Genomic DNA, 20,622 nt, shown 5'->3' on the forward strand with positions numbered 1-20,622 from the left:
CCATGTTGGCCAGGCTGGTCTTGAACTTCCGGCCTCAAGTGATCCACCCACCTCAACCTCCCAAAGTGCTGGGATTAGGGGTGGGAGCCACTGCGCCCAGCCAGTATCAGTTGTCTCTTGATCTGTTGGCCTCACCATACCTGAATAATAATTAAACCTACTGTGTTGGTCCGTTTTCACACTGCTGATAAAGACATACCCGAGACTGGGCAATTTACAAAAGAAAGAGGTTTAATAGGACTCACAGTTCCACGTGGCTGGGGAGGCCTCACAATCATGGCAGAAGGCAAGACATGGATGGCGGCAGGCAAAGAGAGAGCTTGTGCAGAGAAACTCCCATTTTTTTTTTAAACCATCAGATCTCCTGGGACCCATTCACTATCAGGAGAACAGCATGGGAAAGACTCACCCCCATAATTCAGTAATCTCTCACTGGTCCCTTCTACAACACGTGGGAATTATGAAAGCTACAAGATGAGATCTGGCTGGGGACACAGAGCCAAACCGTATCACCTACATTTTAAAACAAGAAGACATAATGCAATTGGGGATGATATTCTTATACATTAATATTTGAGCTTATAGGCCAGGTGCGGTGGCTCAAGCCTGTAATCCCAGCACTTTGAGAGGCCGAGATGGGCGGATCACGAGGTCAGGAGATCGAGACCATCCTGGCTAACACGGTGAAACCCTGTCTCTACTAAAAAGTACAAAAAAACTAGCCGGGCAAGGTGGCGGGCACCTGTAGTCCCAGCTACTCGGGAGGCTGAGCCAGGAGAATGGCGTAAACCTGGGAGGCAGAGCTTGCAGTGAGCTGAGATCCGGCCACTGCACTCCCGCCTGGGCGACAGAGCGAGACTCCGTCTCAAAAAAAAAAAAAAAAAAAAAAAAAAATTTGAGCTTATATAGCCTTATGCCAGTATTCCTCAGATCTCATTTCTAACTCTCCAAGAGGGCCAGATGGTGGACCATCACAAACCCACCAGATTTACTGGCGCTGCCCACTGGCCTCCCCAAGGTGACATCTGTCTTTTGTGTACCTTCTTTGAATGTCTACCATTCATTTTTTTTTTCTTTTTTCTTTTTTCTTTTTCTTTCTTTTTTTTTTTTTTTTTTGAGATGGAGTCTTGCTCTGTCTACCAGGCTGAAGTGCAATGGCCCCATCTTGGCTCACTGCAACCTCCACCTCCCAGGTTCCACCGATTCTCTTGCCTCAGTCTCCTGAGTAGCGGGGACTACAGATGTGCACCACCACGCCTGGCTAAAATTTCTTTTTTTTTTTTTTTTTTTTTAAGTAGAGATGGGGTTTTATCATGTTGGCCAAGCTGGTCTCAAACTCCTGGCCTCAAGTGATCTGCCTGCCTTGGCCTCCCAAAGTGCTGGGATTACAGGTGTGAGCCACTGCACCAGGCCTGAATGTCTACCCTTCTTTTTTTTTTTTTTTTTTCTTGAGATGGAGTCTCACTTTGTCACCCAGGCTGGAGTGCAATGGCGCAATCTTGGCTCACTGCAATCTCCGCCTCCGAGGTTCAAGAGATTCTCCTGCCTCAGCCTCCTGAGTAGTTGGGGTTACCGTCACCCAACATCACGCCCAGCATTTTTTTGATTTTTAGTAGAAACGCGGTTTCACCATGTTGGTCAGGCTGGTCTCGAATTCCTGACCTCAGGTGATCATTCTTATAAGAGAAGGCCAGGAAAGGAAAAACTGGGAAGAATAGCTAACACAACAAATTACAAAAACAATTCAAAAGAATGTCGATTAGCTGGAACAATGGATCAAAACCAAAAGCCTAAAGTGTAAGCATCATAAATACCCATATTTAGGTTTTAAAATCAGTTGTATAAGATTAGGATGATCGGCCGGGCGCGGTGGCTCAAGCCTGTAATCCCAGCACTTTGGGAGGCCGAGACGGGCGGATCACGAGGTCAGGAGATCGAGACCATCCTGGCTAACACAGTGAAACCCCGTCTCTACTAAAAATACAAAAACTTAGCCGGGCGAGGTGGCAGGCGCCTGTAGTCCCAGCTACTTGGGAGGCTGAGGCAGGAGAATGGCGTGAACCTGGGAGGCGGAGCTTGCAGTGAGCTGAGATCCAGCCACTGCACTCCAGCCTGGGCGACAGAGCGAGACTCTGTCTCAAAAAAAAAAAAAAAAAAAAAAAAAGATTAGGATGATCAGCAATTTATATGTTTAGTGAATTCTTAAAATCTTATGTTACCTCAGCATCCATTTTGAATATGAGTTGGACTTTCTCATACCAGAAGCAAGGTTCAGTCATCCTTGACACACTGCTAGTTCTACACCGCCTCCCACTTCCGCAGCATGGTCGATCCAGATACCTGCCTTATGTAACTGCTCCTGGGGACTTCCCTAAGGAACAACTAGATACACCCTGCTTGACTGGCCCTGCTGACCCTCACACCCCACATGGATTGTGCAGGTATGCCACAGCGGTCACCTCTTAGTCACTGTGTGACCTCCTAGAACCCATGCCTGATTACCTTAAACCCACCAATTCAGATTCCCCTTGGGAAACCTGTTTGGATAACACCCTGGACCCAATAAAGGCGTTGACCCCTGGGTCCCTTCCTCTCTCTCTCCATGTACTCCCTGACATCCCTGCATGTGGCCTCCAGGTATACTGTATACCCCAGGACCTGTAAGTAATAAAACGTTTATTTCTCTCTTATGTTTCTCATAATCATTGAAGGGATGCTTTGTATCTTAATGATCCTAAATTGAAACAACATGGGGCAGTTAATTAACTAATGCAGGTTTGTTGGGAGTGCTAACAGCCTGAATACATTATTTAATCAGTGTCTACTCCTGAATCTTAGCACTCAGAGATCAAATATGAAACGGTGTTTTTAATTCTAGGTACCATATCTTAAACTAAAGAATATGCAGTAAAAGATGAAAGTGATAGAATCTAAAAAAAATTTTTTAAATAAGTAAAAGAATTGTTGCTTAGCTTGGAGATAAAAAGACTCAGCTGAGATTAGATGGCTGGCCTTAGATACTAAAAGAACCAATGTAATGACTTATTCAGAGTCCTCCAAATAAAGATAAATTAGAACCAGAAAATTAAGTTACAGAAATATTTCAGTTCTCTCTTAGCTACTGGAGCTGTCTATCTATGGAAAAGCCTGTCCTAGGAAGACATGAGTCACCATTTTTGGAAAGAGGAAGAGGAGATGGACATGGAAGAGGAGATGTTAAATCAGAGATTTAACAAAAAAGATTCCATTTACTGAATAATCTTTAAAGTCTTTTTAAATAGATAGTACTTTGAGACAATCTTTACTTATTAACAGTTTCAGATTTAGCAGAAAAATTTGAAAACGATTGAAGTTGAAAACATTTCAAAAAGGATCTTCTTGTCAATTAAAAAAAGTTGCTATCCTACCCCTGCAACTCTGAGCCCTACTGATACTGATACCACTGATATCAATAATCTGGCATCCAAGGGAAGAATACTTCCACCAAAGGATACTATGGTAGTTCCCCTGAAATGGAAGCTGAAATAACTACCTGGTCATTCCAGTTTCCTTCATAGGAGATAAAGGGGTCATGGTGTTGGCTGGAGTGATTCTTAGAACCACAAAATAGGAGCTACAAGGAGCATGGGTGGAATCTGAGGAACCCATGGAACACCCCCTTATACTATCATGGCCAGACACAAATGTAGATTATCTCAACTATACACAGGCAGGACTATCAAGGCCTCAGAACCCCCAAGAATAAAGGATTGGGGTGACCACCAGGTACTTAGCTGGTCTGGAATTCCTGGGCTCAAGCGATCCACCTGCCTCAACCTCCTGAGTAGCTGGGATTACAGGGAGGCACCACTGTACTCAGCTGGAGTTTCCTGTCCACAGCCATTGGAAGGGGCAGCATCGGGAAGAGGCCCACACATCTGCCTGGAGAAGTCTGGAAAACACTCCTTGACCCAGATTGGGGGTGGAGCTGCATAGGCTGCTTGAAGAACTCATTCTATTCTAAGCCAGAGTTTTCCCATTAGCCCCTGAATTGACAAAGGGCAACAGACTCTCACACTGAATATTTCAATTAAATTTTTTGAACTTGGTTATATTATTTCACTCCAAGGAAGGGATAAAGAAGAAAGTGGCAATGACCAGTTTCACTGAAGATTCAACAGTAGCAATCAAACCCAGACCACTTTAGTTGCCAGATTTAGTCAGATTGGTTCCTTCGGCAAGCAGAAGTATAGAAACCAAAGGCAGCTTTCTTGAGAGGAGAGGTGGCTGGGTGAGCCCCTTTCAAACTCTGCCGGCTTTCTCTCCATTCTGAAGGTGGAATTGTGTGGATAGTTTTATTGTTTAATATTATGAAATAACTGAAATTTTTTTTCTCTTCCATAGAGATGGGGTCTTGCTATGTTGTCCAGGTTGGTCTTGAACTCCTGGACTCAAGGGATCCTCCCACCTCAGCCTCCCACAGTGCTGGGGTTACAGGTGTGAGCCACTGTGCCCAGCCTTGAAACTATTCAATTATGTAGTAGAGATTACTAAGAGGAGGCAGTGGGGGAGAAGGATGGTCTTTAAGAAACTGGCAGGATTACAAAAGCAATCTACAAATTCAATGCAATTTCCATCAAAATACCACCATCACTCTTCACAGAACTAGAAAAAACAATCCTAAAATTCATGTGGAACCAAAAAAGAGCCCACATAGCCAAAGCAAGACTAAGCAAAAAGAACAAATCTGGAGGCATCACATTACCTGATTTCAACCTATACTATCAAGTCATAGTCACCAAAACAGCACGGTACTGGTATAAAAATAGGCACATAGACCAATGGAACAAATAGAAAACCCAAAGATAAACCCAAATACTTACAGCCAACTGATCTTCAGCAAAGCAGACAAAAACATTAAGTGGGGAAAGGATATCCTATTCAACAAATGTTGGTGGGATAATTGGCAAGCCACATGTAGAAGAATGAAATTGGATCCTCATCTCTCACTTTATACAAAAATCAACTCAAGGTAGATCAAGGACTCAAATCTAAGACTTGAAACTACAAAAATTCTAGAAGAGCATCGGAAAAATCCTTCTAGACATTGGCTTAGGCAAAGATTTCATGACCAAGAACCCAAAAGCAAATACAATAAAAACAAAGATAAATAGCTGAGACTTAATTAAACAAAAGAGCTTTTGCACAACAAAAGGAACAGACAGCAGAGTAAACAGACAACCCACAGAGTGGGAGAAAATCTTCACAGTCTATACATATGACAAAGGACTAATGTCCAGCATCTACCATGAACTCAAACAAATTAGCAAGAAAAAAAGCAAACAATCCTATCAAAAAGTGGGCTAAGGGCCCATTAGTGATGCTCAACATCACTAATGATCAGGAAAATGCATATCAAAACCACAATGCAATACCACCTCATTCCTGCAAACATGGCCATAATCAAAAAATCAAAAAATAACAGATGTTGGCGTGGTTGCAGTGAAAAGAGAACACTTCTACACTGCTGGTGGGAATGTAAACTAGTACAACCACTATGGAAAACAATGTGGAGAGTTCTTAAAGAACTAAAAGTAGAACTACCATTTGATCCAGCAATCCCACTACTGGGTATCTACCCAGAAGAAAAGTCATTATACAAAAAAGATACTTGCACATGCATATTTATAGCAGCACAATTCGCAATTGCAAAAATGTGGAACCAACTCAGATGCCCATCAATCAATTAGTGCATAGTAAACTGTTTTATATATATATGAGTGTGTGTGTGTATATATATGTATGAGAAATACTACTCAGCCATGAAAAGGAATGTGAATTAATGGCATTCACGGCAACCTGGAAGGGATTGGAAACTATTATTCTAAGTGAAATAACTCAGGAATGGAAAACCAAACATTGTATGTTCTCACTCATAAGTAGGAGCTAAGCTATGAGGATGCAAAGGCATAAGAATAATACAATGGACTTTGGGGACTCAGGGAAAAGGTGGGAAAGGGGTGAGGGATAAAAGACTACAAATTGGGTTCAGTGTACACTGCTCGGGAGATAGGTGCACCAAAATCTCACAAATCACCACTAAAGAACTTACTCATGTAACCAAATACCACATATTTCCCAAAAACCTATGAAAATAAAAAATTAAAAAAGAAAAAAAGAAACTGGCAGGATTACATTTTTTTTTTTTTTTTAAAGAGTATCTTAGAGTGAGTTCAGGGTCAGGGGGATAGGATTTTCATTTTTCTTTCCAAGTTGGTATGAAGTAACATCAAAGAGCCATTGAGAAATATAGCCACACCTGGCTCTTTTCCATCCTGATGGGGTCGGTGGTATTATCTTAACATTCTGTCACCCAACCTAAAAATACTAGACTCCTCCCTCTCCCCCATACTACTCATTCAACTACAAATTATTCCTTTTTAACCTTTACTTTTTCTTTTCTTTTCCTTTCTTTTTTTTTTTTTTTTTTTGAGATGGAGTCCCACTCTGTCACCCAGGCTGGAGTGCAGTGGTGCAATCTCGGCTCACTGCAACCTCTGCCTCCCGGATTCAAGCAGTTCTTCTGCCTCAGCCTCCTGAGTAGCTGGGACTACAGGCGTGCGCCACCATGCCCAACTAATTTTTGTATTTTTAGTAGAGACGTGGTTTCACCATATTGGCCAGGCTGGTCTTGAACTCCTGACCTCGTGATCCACCCGCCTCAGCCTCCCAAAGCTCTGGGATTACAGGCGTGAGCCACCACGCCCGTCCATAACCTTTATTTCTTGAGCCTCTCCATCCCCTTTTGGTGTCTCCTTAATTCAGGCCTTCATCTTCTTTCACTTTGAGGATTCCAAATCTCCCAATCGATTTCCTCCTTCTCACCATCATAATCACTTTTCTAACATTTAAAACTGATAATAATGCTTCCCTAATTAAAGTAGTATAATAACTCCCACTCCCTAAGAAAAGCAGCCAACTCCTTACTACAGAAAATAAATCTGGTTCGTGTCTCACAGTGTCATGGCCCCAGAAACATTTCTGAGCAGGTTGATCAGGCTCTTTCCCGCGTGGCTCCGGTGCCTGGGTCTGAAAGGTCCTTCCCCTGTCAGTCTACCCGGTGAATCTTACTCATCTTTCAAGACACAGCTCGTGTTCCCTCCCAATTAAAACAGACGGCTGTCTCTTTGGGGACTACTCCACAAGCCATGTGTTATTCCATCATAGGAGTTTTAGCAAATATTCAACTTATCATTTACAGGTCTCTCTCCCAAGACTAGATTACTGTAAGCTCCATTTCTGAATTACATAGGGACAACTATGGAATTATTTGCACAGCCTCAGCATATCAGACATTGTTTAGATGCCTGCCCCTTCGCTCCCCCATCTACCCCCCAAGTCCCTACTGAGCTGTGACGTCTTGACATGAGATTCCGTCATGAAAGATACAGGTGGCTGGACAAGCTGGTTCCCCAGACCAAAGGCTGATGGATATAAAGAGGTAATTACTATGAAGAGTAAGAGTAACATTGATGTGGAACACTAGGACACTGGAGCCCAAGCTCCTGCTGCTTAGGTCTGGGAGCTCCCTTGGATCTTGCCCTAAATAACAAGGTCAGAGATACAGCATGTGTCTATATATTGAGTAGGTACTTAATTTTCTTTGTAATTACAGAAAAAACAAACAAAAACAAAACAAAACAAAACCCATGACCCCAACTCCAACAAAGAAGCAAATTAAAAACTGTTCCAAATTACTTTTAATCATTTCCCACTGGATAAGTACATACCTGGCTAATTAACAAATTATACCACTCACAGGACAATAAGCCACTCTATTAAAAGCCTTTGAATTTTTGAACAATTGATTTTCTTATTAAAGTCTCTTCTGGAATTAGGATTGCTCTGCCAGTCTTGGGAAATAGCCTTTGGATGCTATGTGATCTCAACATCACTATATTAGACATCAACTTAGAGGGGACAAATAGGTGGCACTTAACCATTATGTTGTGCATTTGAACTTCTTTGCAAAAACTTTCTATACATACAAAGATATACACTTTTATTACATCATATATATGTTTTTTTTTTTTTTTTTTTTTTTTTGAGATGGAGTGTCACACTGTCACCCAGGCTGGAGTGTAATGGTGTGATCTCTGCTCACTGCAACCTCAACCTCCCGGGTTCAAGCGATTCTCCTGCCTCAGCCTCCTCAGCAGCTGGGATTACAGGTGCCCGCCACCACGCCCAGCTAATTTTTTGTATTTTTAGTAGAGACAGGGTTTCACTATGATGACCAGGCTGGCCTTGAACTCTTGACCTTGTGATCTGCCCACCTTGGCCTCCTAAAGTGCTGGGATTACAGGCATGCGTTACCGTATCCAGCCATATATATGCTCTTTTACAACCTGCAGTATGCTGTAACATCTTCCCACGTTAATAAAGGTTGGGCCAGATGCAGTGGCTCATGCCTGTAATTTCAGCACTTTAGGAGGCCGAGGCGGGCAGATCAGCTGAGGTCAGGAGTTCGAGACCAGTCTGGTCAACACGGTGAAACCCCATCTCTACTAAAAGTACAAAAAAATTAGCTGGTTGTAGTGGCACATGCCTGTAATCTCAGCTATTCAGGAGGCTGAGGCAGAAGAATTGCTTGAACCTGGGAGGTGGAGGTTGCAGTGAGCTGAGATCGCTCCACTGCACTCCCGTCTGGGCAACAGAGTGAGACACTGTCTCAAAAAAAAATGAAAAACTAAAAAAAGTCAAACTTTCAGTTTCTGCATAGTATTCTATTGGATTTCTGTACATCAAGGTCTTTAAAAATATTATTGAAAATGGATATATAATTTACATACAGTAAAATGCACAAATATTAAATGTTACAACTCAATGTTTTTTGCCTTGCCTATGTACACATCAAAATAACCACCCCCCAGAACAAGATACAGAACATTTTCAACACCCAAAAAAGTTCCAACATGCTCCATCCCAGACAAAACCCCACAGAACCACATAGGTTACTACTATTCTGACTTCTAGCACCATATATTAGTTTTTACTATTCTTGAAATTCATATAAATGGATCCAGATAATATGTATTCATTTGTGCCTGCTTTTTTTTTGCATGATGTTGTTAATAATCATCTTTATTGTTATATCAGTTCAAACTGTTTCAGTGCTGTGTAGTAATTTCATTGTATGAATCTACCATTATTTATAAATTCTCTTACTGATGAAAATTGGGGTTGTTTCCAGTTTTTTGCTATTAAGGATAAAGTTTTTATGAACATTCTTTTACAAGTCTTTTAAAGCAAACATATAAGCACTTTTCTCTTGAGTATATGGCTATAGATAGAGTGGCTGGGTCTTAAGGTAGAGATATACTTATCTTTATTAGAAACTCCCAAACTGTTTTCCTTTTTTTCCTAAAAGGTGTTTTTAGTCCTTATAATATTAACCTTTCTGGTAGGTATGTACTGGCATTTACTGTGGCTTAAACTTGCCTTTTCTGAATAAGTAACGCTGTTGAATTCCTTTTCATATTCTTTTGGCCATTTGAATTATTTTGTGTGTGAAGTATCTGTTCAAGTCTTTTGCCCATTTTTAGTCAGTTTTTTGGGATTTTTTCTTATAGTTTACAGGAGTAATACACACTTTGTCAGATATGTGTCAATGGTGTCTTTTCTGAGAAGTTTTAAGTTTTGATAAAGTCCATTTATCAACGTTTCCTTTTATGGCTAGTGTTTTCTGGGTTACAAGAAACCTACGCCTACCCCAAAGTCCTGAAAACATTCTCTCTTATTCTCTTCTAAATGCATTAAGGTTTTAGCTTTGACATTTTGGCCTAAGATCCATCTCAAATTATTTCTATATGGCATAAGGTAGGGACCAAGGTTATTTTTTCCCATATGGATAGCTATTAAAATTTTACTTTTCAACAGAATACATTTTATAATTCTCTTATGTGTTTTTGTTCCTGACAACAGTTTAAAATATACCTTTAAATATTAATCTAAGTGAGGCTGGATCCCCGCCCTTTGGTAGGCCAAGGCGGACAGATCCCATGAGGCCAGGAGTTCCAGACCAGCCTGGCCGACATGGCAAAACCCTGTCTACTAAAAATTCAAAAATTAGCCAGGCATGATGGCACAGTCCTGTAATCCCAGCTACTTGGGAGGCTGAGGGATGAAAATCACTTGAACCCGGGAGGTGGAGGTTGCAGTGAGCCGAGATTGTGCCACTGCACTCCAGTCTGGGTGACAGAGTGAGACTCTGTCTCAAAAAAAAAAATTAATCTAAGTGATATCAGGCTTATAGATTTCTCAATATATAATTTTATACCATAATACTAATATTTAAAAAAATATTATCAAAGGTAGGACAATTACGTAGTAAAAATAATATTCCGGACAAGTGAGTTTTACTTCGAACTTCAACAAAAGGCAGTTTATTTATAAATTCACTTGTCTTTAGTAATGCATGGTCTTTGTAGAAAATTCATAAATTACTTTTTTACTATAATTTTAAAAATTATTTTCTATAGCAGTTGTTGAAATTTTATAATGAAATTGCACCTTTTGTCTTTGGCAAACAGCCATGGATAGTAAAGTTTTAGGTTATGTATGATTTGACAAGAAGGATTCCATTTGACTAGAGCTGAATTTTCAAGTGGAAATACTACAATTGCCTTTAAGTATTTGCAGGTCTACAGTGTTTCATGTTGTATCTCTTAGTGCTATCTATCTATAATGGACATGATCACAGGATAAGTCTAAAAGAAGAGTAACTTTGCTGAGCATTCGCTATGTCATTGAGCTAGATGTCTCTATTACATGAATCTCACATAATCCTCACAACAACCCTTCCCCCACCTCTGTTTTATAGACAAGTGAGCCTGGAGTCAATGGCATTAAAGATTTCCCAAAGTCTATGGCTAGTACGGGATAGAGGTGGGGCTGTCAAGAAAACCTGTCTGATTTCAAAACCCAAGCTCTTTTCTCTATATAGAACTACCTTATTCTCTAGGAGAAAAACGGTTGATTAACAAAAGGCAAATTACATATTTTACGACATTCACTAGTAAATTACTTGTTAATAAATCAACGCAGCAACATATTTTTCTGGATGTTTTTCTCAGGACTATGCCAGACACTGTAAAAGATACTTAAGCATGAACCTTTGCCATAAAGGAATCTACAGTCTAGCTGAGGAGACATAGTTAACATGCACGCGTCAATTAGTGAACATAACTAAATAGTTAAGATTAATGGTTAAAGTAGGATTTAGAAACCATTGATGTTGAATAAATTTTTTAAATGAGTAACTGTGTTGGAGCACAGCAAATTGACTTTTAGGTGGGACTGCATTATGAAGGGTCTTGAAAGACGAAAACTGAGTAAAATTGAGTTTAAGCCCTTGAAGGTTTTTGATTTGGCATAAAGAAAGAGGTATTTAAGAAAGTTTTGGCTGGGCGTGGTGGCTCACACCGGCAATCCAGCACTTTGGGAGGCCAAGGTGGGTGGATCACCTGAAGTCAGGAGTTTGAGACCAGACTGGCCAACATGGTGAAACCCCATCTCTACTAAAAATACAAAAATTAGCTGGGTGTGGTGGCACACAACTGTCTGTAGTCCCAGCTACTCAGGGGGCTGAGCCCAGGAGACAGAGGTTGCAGTGAGCCAAGATCGCACCACTGCACTCCAGCCTGGGCAACAGAGCAAGACTCTGTCTCAAAACAAACAAACAAACAAACAAACAAAAAAAAAAACCCAATAATAATAATAAAATAAAACAAAAAAAGAAAAAGAAAAGAAAGTTTTGTTTAGCAGAAAAAATCAGGTTATCTCTGAGTAGAGTGTGAGCAATGAGCCATGAAAAAAGTATTTCATAAAATTCTACTAGTAGAACAAGGACCTGAATGAAGGTGGTGGCAGTAAGAAACTTGGAAAACAAATGATATATTACAAAGACTAAAACTGCTCTCCAATAGTATATTGTTCACTATAAATCAGATACTATAGAAATAAGAAATACAAAAAAATATTTAGCCACTAGCATGCTTCCCAGTGACATGGAAATTCTAGATCTAATAGTTTCAGGAAATGGATTAATCTTGATATAAGACAGCTGCTCACCCCTGTGAAAATTAAACACACTTTAAAAGCTCTCTTCCTTTTTTATTATCTCTGAAAAAAAACAGTTTTCTAGGAAAAAAGGAAAAGAGAGTACCATATTTTTCATAATCTCTGTAATGCAAGTGCCAAGCACATGTGGTTTATACCTGTTTTATAACATGTGGATTCTGCCAATCATCTTTAGTTTATCAAAACTATTTTTTATAAAGGGGTGTAGAGTATCATTTTCCTGAATTATTATTAGACTAGGCCACGTGTGGAAATAACTCTCTTCCAAATCTTTTATGTAAGTGCATTATTATAAGGACATATGCCCACAGAGTAAGCACACAGTAAACGTTTCTTGATTAGATGACTTGGAACGTAAACCAATAACCATAATTTATATGGTAATTAATTCAGACCAATGGAGAGGATTATGAAACCAAAACACAGGAAATAATTGAGGAGAATCTTCTTCTTAGAGATTAACTTTGATTCCAATAGCTTGTTTAAATTCATGGTTTTGTGGTTCCAAGATGTCATAGAAAACTTGTTTTTTGTCAAAATGGTCTCTAATGTAAAGTAAATCTTCAATGGAATAGTTATCATTTTTTCCAGTCCAAATAGTCAGGCTGTACCTGCATTGAAATAAAACAGAATTATATAGTTAAAAGTGGAAGAAAGTGATGACTCATTCCAATAAGCCTAAAAATACTTTCATTTATCTCTAACTCAAATTCACTCAGACGAAAAAATTAATCAGCAATGGTGTAACTGTACTTTCATATTCCATTCTTTCATGAAGAGGGACTAGAGACAAAAAACATTCATACTGCTGTTGTCTAAATGACATAACTGCTCTATCTGAATTGCAAGAATGTTAAATGGACTAAGAAACCAGACGGGTGGCATGGGAAATGGGTCTAATTTTGGAAAAAGGAATAGATGAGATTGTGTTGCTGATGGAGGAATCTGTAACCTGGGTTTGTTCAGGAGCCTCGTCAGAGTGAAAAGCACAATGGGAAGGGATTGTGAAGAGACACAAATGTCACTGATATCTACAACACTCAGAGTCATGTATGGAGGCCCTGCTGTTTCTTTTGGAGGTTTTTGTATGAGATACAAGAATGCCAAGAGATACCACTAAGAATGACAAATAGAATACATTTAGATCTTTATCTGATGAGCTGAAAACCAACAACCTATGTAAATTCATTATGGATGTAAGAATATGCTCAGAATGTTAATGTTACTTAAACTGTATACTTTCATTTCTTCTGGTGACACTACTACTGTTGCATTCAAGTCTAGGGAAATGCAAAGCTGTTAAGCAGTTTCATATTTATATTCCCTGTAAGCTTGTCAGAATCCAGGGAAAAATTTCCAAAGCATTTTTTCTGCTAATGATAAGGAAGAACTGCCTAACCAAGGCATATTTTCCTGTCATATTGACATATTCCTGCCCTTATAGGATGGTGACACCATTCTGGAAATGCAACAGAGGAAAGCAATTTGGATATTGCCCCACAGCAGTATCATATTACAAACCAAAAAGAATTTTAAACTATAGCTCAGGGACACAGAAAATGAAAAATGAAAATTAGTTCTGAAACCTACATTTTTTGCTAAAATGGAATCTTTATTACTTTATCTGGGCACCACGGTGACAAATCTTATGAAAAGACATGGTTATGATCATTTAGGTAAAAAGAAGAGCTTCCCAGTATTATTTTGCCTCTTTTAATATTCACTTAATTCTATTTAGACTGAAATGGAAAAACCATTGCCTGAGGGTATCTTAAATTGTATTCATTGATATTAATTCTCAAACTTCATTTTTTAACCTTCTTTATTGTGAAATAACACACATAGAAAAAAGTACATAAAACATAAATATAAATTTTATCAGATTATTATAAAGTGAACTCCAGTGCAAATAGAACATGACCAGCAGTTGAGGAAGCACCTTGGTGTTACTGCTCTATCACAATCTCCTCTCCTTTCAAGTCTCCATGATCTTTAAGATTGTTAAGTATATGACAGAGAAGGAAACAGGAACTATTACAGAGTGAAGTAGGCTGAGGAGATGTGATAACTAAATTCAATGCATGTTCTTGGAGGGTTTTCCGGATCAGAAGAGGAAAAGAGGTATTGTTGCAATGGTTGGCAGAATCTGAATGGGGTCTGTGGACTGGATGGTACTGTTGTACCAATGCTGACTTCCTGGCTGGGAGGCTGCATGATGGTAATACAGAAGCTTTCCTTCGGGGTGGTATCCTCTGGAGTACTTACGGATAACGAGGCTCATGCAGGAAAACATAAACAGAAAATTATATATGTATAGAGAAATAATGGACAAATGCAGGAAAATGTTCACAATTGGGGAATCTGGGTGAAGGAAATGTGGTAGTTTTTGCAACTTTTCTGTAAATTTAAAACTTTTGAAAAATAATCATAAATCACTCCTAGAAAAGACAGTAAAAAAAAAAAAGAAAAAAATAAAAGGCAGGGCGCGGTGTCTCATGCCTGTAATCCCAGCACTTTGGGAGGCCGAGGCGGGCCAATTGCCTGAGCTCAGGGGCTTGAGACCACCCTGGGTAACACGGTGAAACCAAGTCTCTACTAAAACACAAAAAATTAGCTGGGCGTGGTGGCGCGTGCCTGTAGTCCCATTAACTCGGGAGGCTGAGGCACGGGAATCGCTTGAGACTTGGAGGTGGAGGTTCCAGTGAGCCGAGATAGTGCCACTGCACTCCAGCTTGGGCTACAGAGTTAGACTCTGTCTCAAAAAAAGAAAACAAACAAACAAACAAACAAAAAAACAGTAAAAAACCAAAACTCCATTAAGTTACTTTTCAAATAAAGGATAAAGCAAAGTTATTCAAAGCAAACAAAAAGAAAATGTGAATTGAGGTTAAAAAAAATCATTAAATAAGACCAAGAACACCATGGTAAAGGTATAATTCTTAATGAAGAGAAAATAGATATGAATGTGTACATAACATATAGCATATCATAAACATTTAAAAAGCAAAAACTATGAAGGTAGATGAGGAAATAGACAAAAATACTTTAAGAGTTGGAGATGACATATATTTGTACATATGAAAACATTTATAATAAGGTTATTCATGAAAACAATGTAATATAAAACATTAGAAACAGGCCAAATGCCCATCAAAATGAGGCTTGTTAAGTCAATTATAGTACATACATACATATCATGCACCTAGGAAAGAAAATCAAGAAAGTTTACTTCAGAAAGAGCTCCACGATGTATTGTTAAGTTAAAAAAAAAAAAAAGAGGAAGGAAAAGAAAAAAAAAGCAAAGAAAAGAACAGAATCAAGAAGCAAGGTGTATGACATACTATCTTTTGTTTTAAAAATGAGGGGGGCCAGGCGGGGTGGCCCACGCCTGTAATCCCAGCAGTTTGGGAGGCTGAGGTGGCGGACCACTTGAGGTCAGGCAATCAAGACCAGCCTGGCCAATGTGGCGAAACCCTGTCTCCACTAAAGATAAAAAAAAAATTAGCTGGGTATGGTGGCAGGTGCCTGCAAACCCAGCTCCTAGGGAGGCTGAGACATGAGAATCACTTGAACCCAGGAAGCAGAGGTTGCAGTGAGCCAAGATCCTGCCACTGCACTCCAGTCTGGGCAACAGAGCAAGACTCCATCTCAAATAAATAAATAAATAAGTAAATAAATAAAATAGGCTGAGTGTGGTGGCTCACGCCTGTAATCTCAGGACTTTGGGAGGCAGAGGTGGGTGGATCATGAAGTCAAGAGATCAAGACCATCCTGGCCAACATGGTGAAACCCTGTCTCCACTAAAAATACAAAAAATTAGCTGGATATGGTGGCGCCCACCTGTAGTCCCAGCTACTCGGGAGGCTGAGGCAGGAGAATCACTTGAATCTGGGAGATAGAGGTTGCAATGACCCAAGATTGCACCACTGAACTCCAGTCTGGTGACAGAGTGAGATTCCGTCTCAAAAACAAAACAAACAAAACAAAACAAAAAAATGGCCGGGCACGGTGGCTCAAGCCTGTAATCCCAGCACTTTGGGAGGCCGAGACGGGCGGATCACGAGGTCAGGAGATCGAGACCATCCTGGCTAATGTGGTGAAACCCCGTCTCTACTAAAAAAATACAAAAAACTAGCCGGGCGAGGTGGCGGGCGCCTGTAGTCCCAGCTAGAGATCTGGCCACTGCACTCCAGCCTGGGCAACAGAGCGAGACTCCATCTCAAAAAAAAAAAAAAAAATTAATAATAAAGATAAAAGTAAAAAGGAGGGGAAATTAAGAAGTTATATTTACACTTACTCTTATATGTATAAAGAAACTAACTATTGTAGTTAGTGACATTGGGCAGGAAGACTGGGTAGATGAGAGAAAGACTTTTCACAGTGTAAGTCTTTATTCCATTAAGCTTTTGAATTAATTTTTTTGTTTGAAAAATTAAATTTAAAATACTTTTAAAAGAAAAAAAGTAACACACAAAACACTTAAATAAAATAACATTAATAATGTTTTATTAATGTATGACAGAAGCTGGTACTTTTACTCCAATAACCATTCTCCTTTTTCTTTCTAACAAACTCCTGAATTCTAACCAGACACAAGGTTGTACAAAATAAAATCTACATTTCCCAGCTTTACCTGTAACTAAGTACAGGTACATAACTGAGTTATAGCCAATGTGTTATTACAGGAAGACATGTAACATGAGTAAAACTGCAGAATAGGAGCTTTTATCCCTTGTCTACCCTACTGAAACACTGATTTTTTTTTTCTTTTCTTTTTTTTTTTTTTGAGACAGAGTCTCGCTTTGTCACCCAGGCTGGAGTGCAGTGGCACAATCTCGGCTCACTGCAAGCTCCATCTCCCGGGTTCACGCCATTCTCCTGCCTCAGCCTCCCAAGTAGCTGGGACTACAGGCGCCCACCGCCACCGCCCGGCTAATTTTTTTTGTATTCTTTTTAGTAGAGACGGAGTTTCACCATGTTAGCCAGGATGGTCTTGATCTCCTGACCTTGTGATCCACCCGCCTCAGCCTCCCAAAGTGCTGGGATTACACGCATGAGCCACTGTGCCTGGCCGAAACACTGATTTTGACAACAACTCATGGTTAAAAGTACCTTTGTGGGAACCCAGGAGTCCAGTGGAAAGACTCCGCTACTACATTGGAGTGTACACACACACAAAATCTGGAATAGACACATTGAGGAAGGTAAAACTTTTCACTTTACCCACATTACCCCTCCTCTAAGGCAGGACAGTTCAGTGCCAACAAAGATCTCCTTGGCCTGTGTGTTCTCCTACGAGGAAACGTAAGAGTGAAGTAAGCACCTAGCTTCACTACCCATGTGGGATGCTGCTCTTCCTCTCACCCCACCCAGAACGCTGAAGGGATCAGCAAGGTTGATTAGTCCAGGAGCAACAGGAATTGGAAAATGGGCAGAGGCTCACTTACTTTTAATTTTAGTGGGTAGATAGTAGGTATATATATTTATGGGGTACATGAGATTTTTGATACAGGCATGTACTACGTAATGATCACTTGAAAAACGGGGTTCCCATCCCCTCAGATATTTATCCTTTGTGTTACAAACAGTTCAATTATACTCTTTTAGTTATGTTTACATGTACAATTAAATGAACTATAGTCACCCTGTTGTGCTATCACATATTAGGCCTTATTCATTCAAACTATTTTTTCATGCTCATTAGCCATTCACACCCCCCCACCAACACCCACCACCACTACCTATCCCAGCCTCTGGTAAACCACCCTCCTACTCCCCATCTCCATGGGTTCAACTGCTCCAATTTTTAGAACCCACAAATAAATAAGAACATGAGATGTTTATCTTTCTGTGTCTGGTTTATTTCACTTAGCATAATGATCTCCAGTTCCATCCATGTTGTTGTAAATGACAGGATCTCATTCTTTTTTATGGCCGAGATCTTATATATTCCATTGTGTATAAGTACCATATATATATTTTAATCTATTCATCTGTTGATGAACACTTTGGTTGCTTTCAAATCTGGGGTATTGTGAACAGTGCTGCAACAAACATGGAAGTAAAGCTATCTTTCCAATATACTGATTTCCTTTCTTTTGTTTACATACCAGGCAGTGAGATTGCTGGATCGTACGGTAGCTCTATGTATAGTTTTTTCCTCAAAAAACTAAAACCTGGCTGGGCATGGTGGCTTATGCCTGTAATCCCAGCACTTTGGGAGGCCAAGGTGGGCGGATAGCCTGAGGTCAGGAGTTTGAGACCAGCCTGGCCAGGGTGGTGAAACGCTGTCTCTACTAAAAATATGAAAAAAAAAATTAACTGGGCATGGTGGCAGGCACCTGTAATTCCAGCCACTTGGGAAGCTGAGGCAGGAGAATCGCTTGAACCTGGGAGGCAGAGCTTGCAGTGAGCCGAGATCGTGCCATTGCACTCTAGCCTGAGCAACCCAGTGAGACTCCATCTCAAACAAAACAAAACAAAACAAAACAAAACAAAACAAAACAAAACAAAAAACAAAAAAAAACCCCTGAAATCCTCGTACCAACAGCACACCAGGGTTCCCTTTTCTCCACATCCCTGCCAGCATTTACTGCCTGTCTTTTGGATAAAAGCCATTTTAATTGGGGTGTGATGATATCTTATCGTAATTTTGATTTGCATTTCCCTGATAATCAATGATGTTGAGCACCTTTTCATATGCCTGTTTGCCATTTGTGTGTCTTTTTTTGAGAAATGTCTATTCAAATCTTTCACCCATTTAAAAATCAGATTAGATTTTTTTCCAGTAGTTTGTGCTACTTACATATTCTAGTTATTAATCCCTTGTTAGATAGGTAGTTTGCAAAAGTTTTCTCCCATTCTGTACATTGTTTCTTCACTTTGTTGACCATTTCCTTTGCTGTACAGAAGCTTTATGAGTTGATGTGATCCCATTTGTCCATTTTTGCTTTGGCTACCTTGCTTGCGGGGTATTACTAAAGAAATCTTTGCCAAGACCAATGTCTTGAAGGGTTTCCCCAATGTTTTATTGTAGTAGTTTCATAGTTTGAGGTCTTAGATTTAAGTCTTTAATCCATTTTGATTTCATTTTGGCATATAGTAGGAGAGAGGGGTCTAGTTTCATTCTTCTGCGTATGGCTATCTAGTTTTCCCTGCACCATTTACTGAAAAGACTCATTTCCCCAGTGTATGTTCCTGGCAGCTTTGTGAGAACACTGTAGGTGTGTGCATTTGTTTCTGGGTTCTCAATTCTGTCCCATTGGTCTCTGTGTCTGTTTTTATGCCAGTACCATGCTGTTTTGGTTACTATAGCTCTGTAGTATAATTTGAAGTCAGATAAATGTGATTCTTCCAGTTTTGTTCATTTTGCTTAGGATAACTTTGGCTATTCTGGGTCTTTGTGGTTCCCTATACATTTTAGGATTTTTTTTTATATTTCTGTGAAGAATGTCATTGGAATTTTGATAAGACTGCATTGAATCTGTAGATTGCTTTAGGTAGTATGGATATTTTAACAATATTAATTCTTCCAATCCATGAACATGGAATATCTCTCCATTTTGGGGTGTCCTCTTCAATTTCTTGTATCAGTGTTTTATAGTTTTAATTATAGAGATCTTTTACTTCTTTGGTTAGCTTCTAGGTATTTAATTTTATTTGTGGCTATTCTAAGTGGGATCACTTTTCTCATTTCTTTTTTAATTGTTCACTGTTGGTGTATAGAAATGTTAGTAATTTTTGTATGCTGATTTTGTATCCTGCAACTTTACTGAATTTATCAGTTCTAATAGTTTTTTTCTGTGGAGTCTTTAGGTTTTTCCAAATATAAGATCATATCATCTGAAAACAAGGATAATTTGATGTCTTCCTTTACAATTTGGATGTCCTTTATATATCTTTCTTGGCTGACTGTTCTACCTATGACTTCTATTACTATGTTAAATAACAATGGTGAAACTGGGCATCCTTGTTTTCTTCCTGGTCTTAGAGAAAAGGCTTTCAGATTTATCCCACTTAGTATAATACTAGCTATGGGTCTGTTGTACATAGCTTTTATTATGTTAAGGCATGCTCCTTCCATACCCAGTTTTTTGTGGGTTTTTATCACGAAGGGATGTTGAATTTTACCCAATGTTTTTTCAGCATCAATTGAAATGATCGTATGGTTTTTGTCCTTTATTCTGTTGATACGATGTATCACAGTGATTGATTTACATGTGTTGAACCATTCTTGCATCCCTCGGATAAATCCCACTTCGTCATGATGAATGATCTTTTTAATGTATTGGTGAATTCAGGTTGCTAGTATTTTGCTGAGGATTTTTGCATCAGTGTTCATCAGTAATATTGACCTGTAGTTTTTGTTTGTTTGTTTTTTAAATATGTCTTTGTTTTTCGTATCAGGGTAATGCTGGCCTTGTAGAATAAGTTTAGAAGTACTCCCTCCTACTCTATTTTTTGGATAGTTTGAATAGGACTGATGTTATCTCTCTTTAAACG

At 39.4% G+C, this 20,622-nt stretch overlaps 1 protein-coding gene across 4 annotated transcripts in view; it reads right to left on the reverse strand.

Moving 5' to 3' along the window:
- Positions 1–8,039: 8,039 nt before the first annotated feature.
- The window catches only part of FAM151B (family with sequence similarity 151 member B), a 53,292-nt gene continuing 40,709 nt past the window's right edge, over positions 8,040–20,622 (reverse strand). For 3 of the 4 annotated variants that reach the window (XM_050795716.1, XM_050795715.1, XM_050795718.1), the window contains one exon: positions 8,040–12,731. In XM_050795716.1, coding sequence (XP_050651673.1) covers positions 12,572–12,731 — 160 coding nt within the window. In that variant the 3' untranslated portion in view covers positions 8,040–12,571. Of the gene's footprint in view, positions 12,732–17,343; positions 17,413–20,622 lie in introns of all 4 variants that reach the window. The other variant, XM_050795717.1, reaches the window with a different exon arrangement.

This window comes from Macaca thibetana, chromosome 6 (assembly GCF_024542745.1).
Source record: "Macaca thibetana thibetana isolate TM-01 chromosome 6, ASM2454274v1, whole genome shotgun sequence".
Lineage (NCBI taxonomy): Eukaryota > Metazoa > Chordata > Mammalia > Primates > Cercopithecidae > Macaca > Macaca thibetana.